Here is a 9,497-nt window from a genome sequence, read left to right as displayed (position 1 = left end):
CTGATCACCCTCCCTGTGATCTCCATTTCTGTGATTCTGTTCCTGTTCTAGTTCTTTGCTTAGCTTTTGTTTTTGTTTTTTAGATTCAATTGTTGATAGTTATGAGTTTGTTGTCCTTTTACTGTTCATAGTTTTGATCTTCTTTTTCTTAGATAAGTCCCTTTAACATTCCATACAATAATGGCCTGGTGATGACGAACTCCTTTAACTTGACCTTGTCTGGGAAGCACTGTATCTGCCCTTCCATTCTAAATGATAGCTTTGCCCGATACAGTCATCTTGGATGTATATCCTCGCTTTTCATGACTTTGAGTATTTCTTGCCAGTCCCTTCTTGCCTGCAAGGTTTCTTTTGAGAAATCAGCTGACAGTCTTACGGGAACACCTTCGTAGGTAACTGCCTTTCTCTTGCTGTTTTTAGGATGTCCTCTTATCTTTAATCTTTGGCATTTTAATTATGATGTGCCTTGGTGTGTTCCTCTTTGGGCCCAACCTGTTTGGGACTCTCTGTGCTTCCTGGACGTGTATGTGTATTTCCTTTGCCAAATTAGGGAAGTTTTCTGTCATTATTTTTTCAAACAAGTGTTTGATTTCTTGCTCTTCCTCTTCTCCTCTGGCACCCCTGTGATTCGGATGTTGGCCCTTTCGGAGACGTCCCAAAGTCTTCTTAAACTCTCCTCGTTTTTTTGAATTGTTGTTTCTTCAGTTTGTCCTGGTTGAATGTTTATTCCTTCCTTCGGTTCCAAATCATTGAGTTGAATCCCGGCTTCCTTCCCCTCACCGTTGGTTTCCTGTGGACTTTTCTTTATTTCCCTTCGCAGAGCCTGCATTTCTTCCCTTATGCTTTTGTCCTATGCGACGAGATCTCTGAGCATTCTGGCCACCGGTGTCTTAAACTCTGCGTCTGATAGGTTGGCTAGCTTTGCTTTGTTCTTTTTCCGGGGTTCTGTTCCTTCATTTGGGCCGCATTTCTTTGTCTCCTGATTTTGGCAGCCTCCCTGGGTCCGTGTACAAGGTAGAGCCACTTGGATTCGTTTTAGCACACCTGTTAACTCATGTGGGGTGGAGCTTTGGGTGTTCGCCAGGGCGGGCAACCGTGGCTCTGCGGGGGTGGGGGGGGGCAGGGGTCAGAGAGGGGACAGTGCCACTGCTGGCTGACTTCTGGGGGCTTGCCTGGCCCTCACCCCACTTCCAGTCGCTTCACCCTCTTCCCATATGCGACTGGCGCCCCTCCAGCTGCTGCCCTGGCTGTGGTTCCCAAGGTGGGGGGTTTGCGTGTGTGCCAGCAGCTTCTCCCACTGCCCCAACTCCCTCTGGGCTTACAGCCAGAAGTTATGAGGCATTTTTCTCCTGGCGCCGGAGCCCTGGGCTGCACGAGGTCTGGCCTGGGGCTGGGCTCGCCCGCTCACAGGGTGTCCCCCTGATTTTTATCCACCACACATGAATGTGGGGCTTCCCGTTCCACCGGCCACTGCACCTCACCACTTCTCCACCTCTCTGCCCTGGCTCAGCACTGCTCCACTCAACTCCCTGTCTCCGTCCTCCCCACCCCCCGTCTGGATGAATATAGCTTTTTAAATCCATGGTTGTCAGACTTCTGTACAGTTCTGGGTGTTTTTCTGGGTGATTTTCTGGGTGTTTTTTAAATTAGCTGTGTTCCTTCTTATGGTTGTACAACAAGGTAAGGTGTGTCTACCTTTGCCTCCATCTAGAAGGGAAGCCCCGATTATTTCTTTTTTATACTCAGGACAAAAGTGCATTTTTGAAGAGAGAATTAATCGGGGTTAGTTCGAGATAAAATACGTGCTGCGAGCTTCAGCCCCCATGCGTGTTGTGGACTCAGAGGTCCCCGTAGGGGCCTGGGGGACTGTCACCCCCTGCAGGCACATGGGGGGAGTAAGGCCAGCTGTCCCAGGGACAGGGTACTCCCACCTGGCAGGTTCGGGTGCACCTGCGAGCGAGCGGAACAAGGAGGGGAGAGGGATGGGTGGGCTTTGCAGCCAAATCTGGTTCCTTCTAATGCTCAGGGACAGGAATGCCGTCAGGCACCAGGGAGCCCCAAACCCCAAACCACACTTCTAGGGGCAGTACCGACCCCAGGGGAGGGGACCAACACGGCCTAGCAGGGAAGGAAATATCATCAAAGATGCTGTTATACAGCCCTAAAAAAATCCAGTTTGATGTTAAAGACGACTTCTAGTACATGATGCTTATACTTCACACTGCCGTGTATTCTGCTTAAAAGTTGCTGGGAAAATGAAGCCTAAAAGTCCTCACCATAAGGGGAAAAAATAGTTATTTTCTTTATGAGACGACAGATGTTAACTGAGCTTATTGTGGGAATCAGTTCACAAGTCAAGTACAAGTACGTTAAGTCCAGTCCACCTTTAGCTGTATGACGATTATATATTGGAGAACTGAAAGAAAAAAAATTTTAAGACAAAAGTACGTGAAGAATATTATTCCATTTTATTAGAAAAACCATCCCCACACACTGGAGAGATTGTATGTGTTAACCGTGGTCGTCCCTGGGAGGTAGGGTGCTGGGTGATTTTTCAGTTTCTTCCGTATTTTCCAGGTTTTCTATGATGAGCACGTTACTTTTGTCACCTGGAAAACTGAGAGAAGTGATTGACGTGACTGACGTGCATGCACAGGAAAGGCGGGGCCCCAGGTCTCGGGTGGGCCCAGGTGGCTGGAGCAGAGGGAAGGTGTGTGTGTGGCATCAGGGGGCTCGGGAGCGGGCGGGGGGGGGCAGCCGGGCAGCTTGTTCAGGGACTGGCCGAGCTGAGCACAGGGCCACCAATGGACAGCGAGGGTGCAAACCCCAGTGGGGGGGTCGGAGAGCTGAGCCCTCTGTACCTGCGTCTGAGGACAGGGCACAGCCGGTGGAAAAGGAAGGTCGATGGGGGGAACTGAGAGGGAACCCCCCCCCCCCGCAAACAAACACACGGCCTTGCCATCTGGGGGGCGTCCCAGGTCAGCCCGGCCGTCTGGCTCTGTCCGCGGGCAGCTGCACACGCTGGAGAAGCTCCCCTGCATGGCGTGTCCTGGCCCGTTCAGCTGTGTCCTCGTGAATTCTGGCCTCGCGGCAGCTTCGTACAAGGCCTCACACGCAGTCCAGCGACAGAGCCGTCCATCTGGGGGCCTCCGGCCCGTGGAGAGTCGTTCTCAGAAAAGCACTGAGAAGGGAGACGCCGGCCGAGCAGCTTCTCAGGAATTCGGACTCAAAGCGGCTGCGGGACCCTGCCACTCCCCGGCCAGGCGTACACCCAGAGCCCTTGTCCGTGAAAGAATAAGAACGACGAAGTAACTGGGACGTGAACGGAGAGGGGCCACTCCCCGCGGCCCAGAGGTGAGGAGGACGCAGAGTGCGTGGGCGGATGAACAGGTAAAGGACACGGAATGCCGTTCGGCCATAAAGAGAAGTGTGGGGGATGCAGGGGGCGCGGGCGGCTGCACGTCGGTGGGCCTGGAAATCACGATGCTGAGTGGGAGGTCGTGAACCCAAGGCTTCCACTTGGACGCAGTGCCCAGGAGGTCAAAAGCACCTGAAGTTTGTCATACTTATCGTACCAAATTTTTTTTTAAAGGTAAAAGAAGGCCAGTGCGGGGAGAGCGGAGTCTCATGATCCCAGCTCTGGGACCCTCGGCCTCTGCGCCTCCCCCAGCCCCTGGCCACACCCCTGACTTTTCCTCCTCAAGCAGCAGCACCCCGTCCCCAGGGTGGGAGGTGGGGGGTGTTTTAAGAACTCTCTTGCTCGGTTTTAAATCTTCAATATTTAACGTCTTCACTCACCCTGAAAAGACTTTTTGCAGAGTATTTCCTCTCCTGATACGTGAAGGACAAACTCCTTTCACCATGAAAGGCAGGGGAGGCACAGCCCCTGGTGCTTCACTGTGTTTGAGGACAAGCTTGTACCAAGGTCCCAATCAAAGAAGCTTCAGGTGTAAGAAATTTGATGGCCACAGAGGAGAACTGCGGGTGGGCTGGGGTGACTGGCCCTGAGGACAGGGGGGCTGTGGGAACGCTCGGGAGGGGGGATGGCTTTCTAGGCTGGGGACCCACCGGCACGTCCACAGGGGCTTTTCCTCCTGGGAGGTCAGGCCCCTCCCCTGCCCGTGAGGACAACACATGCTTCATTAGGTTATGTGCCGGCAGGGATAAAAACACCTCATTTCTCGTCTCTGAGAATCATGGGAAACTTTTCACACACAAAAAAAGAAAACACACAATTTTAGATTTCCAGGTCAAAAGTAACATCACAGTCTGCTATTTTAAAACCAAATGGAGGGTTTTTGGTTTTTGGTGGTTGTTTTTTGTTTTTTGGTGTTTTTTTTTTTGACAGGAAACCACCCCTAACACTGACACCTTATTTCCTAGAAGCTACAAGCAAATGCCCCAGGTCCCGGGCTGGCGGTCCGCACACCTCCGCCACACTGGTGTGCTCCGACCGCCTGTGTCGTCTGGGATGACGCGCATGCTGTGTTCTGAGGCTCGCCCGCTCTTGGAGCCAAAGGGACAGGGCTGGACAGGACAGGACTGGGCACACTGAAGCACAGGAGGCATTAATTAGCCTGGGAGGAAGGTTCAACAGTCCCCACTCGCTCCGATTTTTACTGAGACACGGCTGTCGCGTACCTGAAGGACTCTCAGAACGCTCCCGTGTCCTGGTGCGTGACTCATTTCCACGTCCTCTCCCGACAGGGTTCCTGCCGTTTGGAATGCGGTGTCATCCCTTGCCACCCTCCCCTGAGCCACGGACCCTCCTCCACTCGCCCAAGCGTCTGGGGCCTGTCGCTGTTGTGCACACCGCCTGTCCCCGAGGGTCGCAGAGGTCTGGGGTCGAGAATCCCGCTCCCCTTTTTACAGGTCCCCAGTCCCCACACCTCTCGGGCCACCCCTTCCATCCAGGACCAGGACTAACATCCCACAGACACTGGGGGCCCCACCAGGCTGGACGGTGCTGCCGAGTTCACAGCCCCTGATGTTCTGGACGGCTGCAGTGTGAGTTGAGAAACACCCTGCACATTGAGGGGTTCTAATTCTGCCAGGACCGACTTCCCCACTCGGCAGGAGGCAGGCGACTGACCATCACCCTTGAGGCCTGGTAGGTCCCTCCAGCCCTTTGGTAGAAAGCGGCCTGCGCTGTGGGACAGAGGGCCTGACAGCAGTGGCTGCCCATTGTCTCTCTGTCCCCAAGGAAGGTCCCCAAATGCCATCACACAGAACTCCCTGTGCTGCTTTCCTGTCGTGGAATGTGCCGGAAGGCCCAGCCTGCCACCCCCATGGTGCAGAGGGTGAGCTCTGGACCCAGCTGCCCGCCTTCAGGCCCCAGGCTCTGCCACTGCCTGGCCGGCCGTGTCCCCTGGGGCCACCTGCCCTGCCTTTTCTGCTGTGAGACAGGGGAATAGAGTCCCGGCCTTTCCAGGGGGAGCCTGCAAAGGAAAGCCCAGAAGGGCCGAGCACGGGAAGCGTTGCTACAAAGTCTCGGTCCCCGGCCCTCCTCCCGGGCTCATGCAGTTGTGAAGTTGTGACGGCAGGGATGGGGAGGGGCAGGAAATGCCACCGTGGGGGGAGAGGAAACAGGTGTTTGCGGCTGAATTCACGGCATGAGAGGAGGAGCCGAGGGGTGCAGGCAGGAGCCCCTGGGCCACCGAGGGACCAGGGAGGCCCAGATGGAGAGGACACAGGGACATTGGCCTGCGGGCCAGGCGTGCATCCACGCGGCTTCCTCCTAGCCAGCGGCCACCTTAGCAGAGAGGCCTGGAACTGACAGATCACAGATCCAGTCCCCCGGGCCCTGGACTCACCGCCACCAGCGCTGGGGGTCGATCCAGGCCACTCCCCCGACCTACTTGATGGAAGAAGTGGGGGCCCGGTGCGTGTGGGATGAGAAACGGCTGAGTGGGTGAAGGACTTAAGCACACCCAGGAATCGCCAGTCTGCTTGTCCTTCAGGACAGGGGTGGGCAAGCTTCTTCCGGAAGGAGCCACAGAAGTGGCTGTTTTAGGCTCTGCAGCCCCAAACAGACCTGACTGCCAGGCTCGACCGCAGAGGCGTTGGAACGCAGCCGCAGGGGACGCGCAGGTGAAGAGACGCGTGGCCGTGACCTGTGGGAGTGCACGCAGGGGGCTGCGTTCCAACACGACCCCACCCTCTTTCACAGCGATCTGGAGTTCTTGTGACTCGCTCTTGTCAACAGGTGTGTCCTCTTCTTTGAATTTTGTTCAACCACTTAGAAATGTCCCCGTGACTCTGTTCACGGGCTGAGTAAGACCAAGTGGCGGCGGATAAGGTGGGCGAGTCTGCCACCTGCCCGCCCCTCTCTGCCCTCTCCGGCAAACCTGAGACGGGAAGGTGAGGAGGCAGCAGAAACTAGACAAGGTGAGTCCAGGCTGGGAGCTGGGCACAGAGGAGGGGCGGGACACCGAGCTGGACCCGCAGCGGCCAGTTCCCAGAGCAGAGGGGCTCCCTGTGCTCACACCCGGGACCCCGTTTAACACGCCAACCACCCTGCGGCGATGGGGGAGTAGTCTTTGGGACAGTTAGATGACACGCCTGGTTCTCGCCGCAGGTGCCTGGGGACACTTGTCTCCGAGCTCTGGGAGGAGCTGGAAGGGAGGGGAAGCAGGGCGGACGTGGCCTTCCCCCAGGGCTGTTTCCCAGAAGGCTGCGGCTCAGGACACTGCGCACTCTGCAGGAGGACGCATGGGGGCGCCGGCACACAACGGGTGTCCCATGGGTGCTCGGAATCTACTCCGCTTTTTCCCAAAGAATCCTCGTCATTCCCGGTAGAGGAGCACTGGAGCCAGGGAGGAAGACAGCGCTGCAGGTGCGACTCTGGGGGATGGACAGATGGCCCTGAGGGCCTCTGGGCATGTGCCTGGGAAGGCGGCTCTCCTCCCCAGTTTCCACGCCTGGGAAATGGAGCTGTCGGCCCTTCCAGGACGGGAAGGGGCTGCGGAGAATCGCGTGTGACCCTGGTAGAGCAGTGCTGGGGACGCGTCAGGCACTCACCACATCATGCTGCTCCTCATGGTGGCCGAGTCAGGGACCCGAGGGCCAGGGTCTGGGAGCTCCGGCCTTTGGGAAACGGGCTGAGAAGAAGGGGGGCTGAGAGAAAAAATCAGTAAGTAAACGGAGAACAGCAGGCAGACAAGCCTTCGGAAAGCCGCGGGCCAGCTGAGCCCGACTTTTCTAAAGAGCTCACGTGGGCTGACCCCACAGTGCCTCCGAGGGCACAACACACTTTTTAAAATTAAGAAAACATGTTTGTATAATAAAACCGTTCATGAAGCCTTACACAGAGAAGAGGAATATTAATTGTGGTGGACTCATAGCACTTACTTTATACCTGGGGGCGGGGCGAGGGGGGGCTTGGAGGAGGGGAGAGAACACTCACCAACAAACTATGTCAGCTCTTAAAGGAGGTCAGACTGCATTTCGTGAGAATGTCTGCCTTTGCCACTTCCTGATTCATTACAATAACCACGCGTGATTCACAGATACACCCCCCAACCCCCACCTGGAAAAATACATAAATGCGTAAAGGAATCGCCGAATATCTTACCAGGGAGGAGGGGCTCTCACCTTGTTTCCCACATCGCTCACAACCCACCCGGCCTGTTTCTGGGCTTAGTCCTCATCATTCCTCCTCTCACACGATCTTCCTCCCGCTGAACGGGCTTTAAGGGACAGCAGGTGTTTTCCTCTTCCCCCCTTTCTCAGACTTCCCCCTCGGCCTGAAATACTGCCTTCCAGAGAGGAACCCCTCACAAGACCCCCCCCCCTTATCTGCAATCTCTATCGGCTCAGGGACTGTGGCTCCGTGCTCCTCGGAAGCCAGAACGATTGCATTTCAGGCCAAAAACACTCACCCTGCGGTCATTTCCACCAGGAGGCTTCCGAGGCCTGTCCGCACCCCCCCCCGCCCGCCCCGCCCAGCCCGCACTCATGAGAGTCACTACAGGTGTGCCCGCATGCAGGTAGGTGCCTTTTCCTGGAGGGCAGGGAGGCCCACGCCTGCCCCCGGGCTCCCAAACCTGCCCGACCCAGAGAGCGGAGGGAACCTTCTCCCCCGCACCTCCCTCCTCTCCGCCTGACGTCACCCCCAGGACTGGCCCACCGGTGTCTTGGGCTGTGGGATCCACTGGGCAGGAGTCCACACAGCTGGTGGAAAGGGGGAGTTTTCAGTAAAGAAAAGTGAAAGTGAGATTATTGCATTTTATTTACACCCCCGAGCCCACCAGCCAGGCTGAGCTCAGGACCAGACCAGCGTTGAGTCCTACTTGGGTGACCTTTGTCTCCAAGGCATCGCTCTCCTTCCCCATCCATGCAACACAGAAAGTCACGCTGGCCCCCCATCTGCCCACGGAGGAGGCTGAAAGGGGACAGGGGACACTTTCTGAACAGCTCAGGAGACGGTGCCCATGAACCCCTTCCCTGGGGAGCCCGTGAGGCAAAGGCGCTGGCCCAGGCGTTGCCGATGCATGACAGCTGCCTGCTTTTAGGCCCAAAACATTACCCAGCGAGCCTTGACAGGCCACCGAGGCCAGAATGCGCCGTGGTCACGGTCCGGCGGGCACTGCACCACAGTGTCTGACCCCCGGTCCCCACTGACAAGCCCTGCACACCTCACTCGCTGTCAAAGTTCTGCACGAGGCAAACAAGGGTTTACTTCTCCCCGCCCGCAAAGGGCGCCACTCCACACTCAGGCCCCACGGGGGTGGGAGCTCTGCAGGGACGGGCCTCAGGGTGTGTGTGGAGTGAAATAAGCCAGGCTGGGGGCCAGGGTGGATGACAGCCGACACGTGCCAGCCCTCACCGCGTACACGCATTTACTGTGAGTGATGTGTGCGTCCAGGAAGCGGTTTTAGAAAATTCTAGTACACCACGGGGTCCTTTTCAGGGAAACTGCACCCTGCCCCTGCCCCCGGCCCCGTAAACACTGCTGAGAAAGGGAGCTGCCAACCCCTCGCTGTCTCGGACTCATCATGAGCCCCCAGCTGGGCACCAGCAGCGCCCAGGCTCTCCCAGAACTGGGGTCCTGCCTCCAGCTCCCTTTCTGCCTGCTCCTTCCTCCTCGTATTCGGGGTCATTCCTGGGGCAGCGGGTGACATCCTGGTGACAAGCGTACAGCTGATCCCCCATCGTCTTTGCATCACCGTCCATCACTGAAGGAGACGCGACCTGGCAGGTGGAGGCTGGTGCAACACCCAAGTTCAGGGTGAACTCCACCCGAGGACAAGGACCAGGGACGGGGGAGGAGGACCGCTGCTGGGGGAGGCCGGGAGCCACACACCTGTGCGTTCTCAGAGCCTTGGCACCCAGGGAACTCAATACCCAGCCCCACACACTCTCATAATAACCACACTGCGTGCAAATTAAAAATCAAAGACTTCCTCCTGCTAATAACTGTAACTGTCATCGCCGACAGGCTCCCTGACCCCTGACTGGCAAGGAACTCCCAACCCCTCTGTGCGATGGCGTCCCTC

General features: G+C 56.8%; 1 protein-coding gene across 1 annotated transcript; it reads right to left on the bottom strand.

The window, feature by feature from the left end:
• Nucleotides 1–4,281: 4,281 nt before the first annotated feature.
• Nucleotides 4,282–7,040, bottom strand: LOC139440333 (uncharacterized). Its single transcript, XM_071219566.1, has 3 exons — nucleotides 7,021–7,040; nucleotides 4,642–6,004; nucleotides 4,282–4,551 (listed from the first exon to the last, which is right to left on the bottom strand). The coding sequence occupies exons 1-2, from the start codon at nucleotides 7,038–7,040 to the stop codon at nucleotides 5,095–5,097; spliced, it is 930 nt and encodes a 309-aa protein (XP_071075667.1). The 3' UTR covers nucleotides 4,282–4,551; nucleotides 4,642–5,094.
• Between the last annotated feature and the right edge of the window lie 2,457 nt (nucleotides 7,041–9,497).

The sequence above is a fragment of the Desmodus rotundus genome, chromosome 10 (assembly GCF_022682495.2).
Source record: "Desmodus rotundus isolate HL8 chromosome 10, HLdesRot8A.1, whole genome shotgun sequence".
Lineage (NCBI taxonomy): Eukaryota > Metazoa > Chordata > Mammalia > Chiroptera > Phyllostomidae > Desmodus > Desmodus rotundus.
The sequence above is the reverse complement of the archived record's forward strand: the minus strand, read 5'-3'. Positions and strand labels throughout refer to the sequence as shown.

Coding starts and splice junctions, on each gene's coding strand:
- LOC139440333 (XM_071219566.1), bottom strand. CDS start 7,040: ATGAGGAGCAGCATGATGTG. Junction 6,005..7,020: donor ATGAGGAGCAGCATGATGTG/GTGAGTGCCTGA, acceptor AGCCTAAAACAG/CCACTTCTGTGGCTCCTTCC.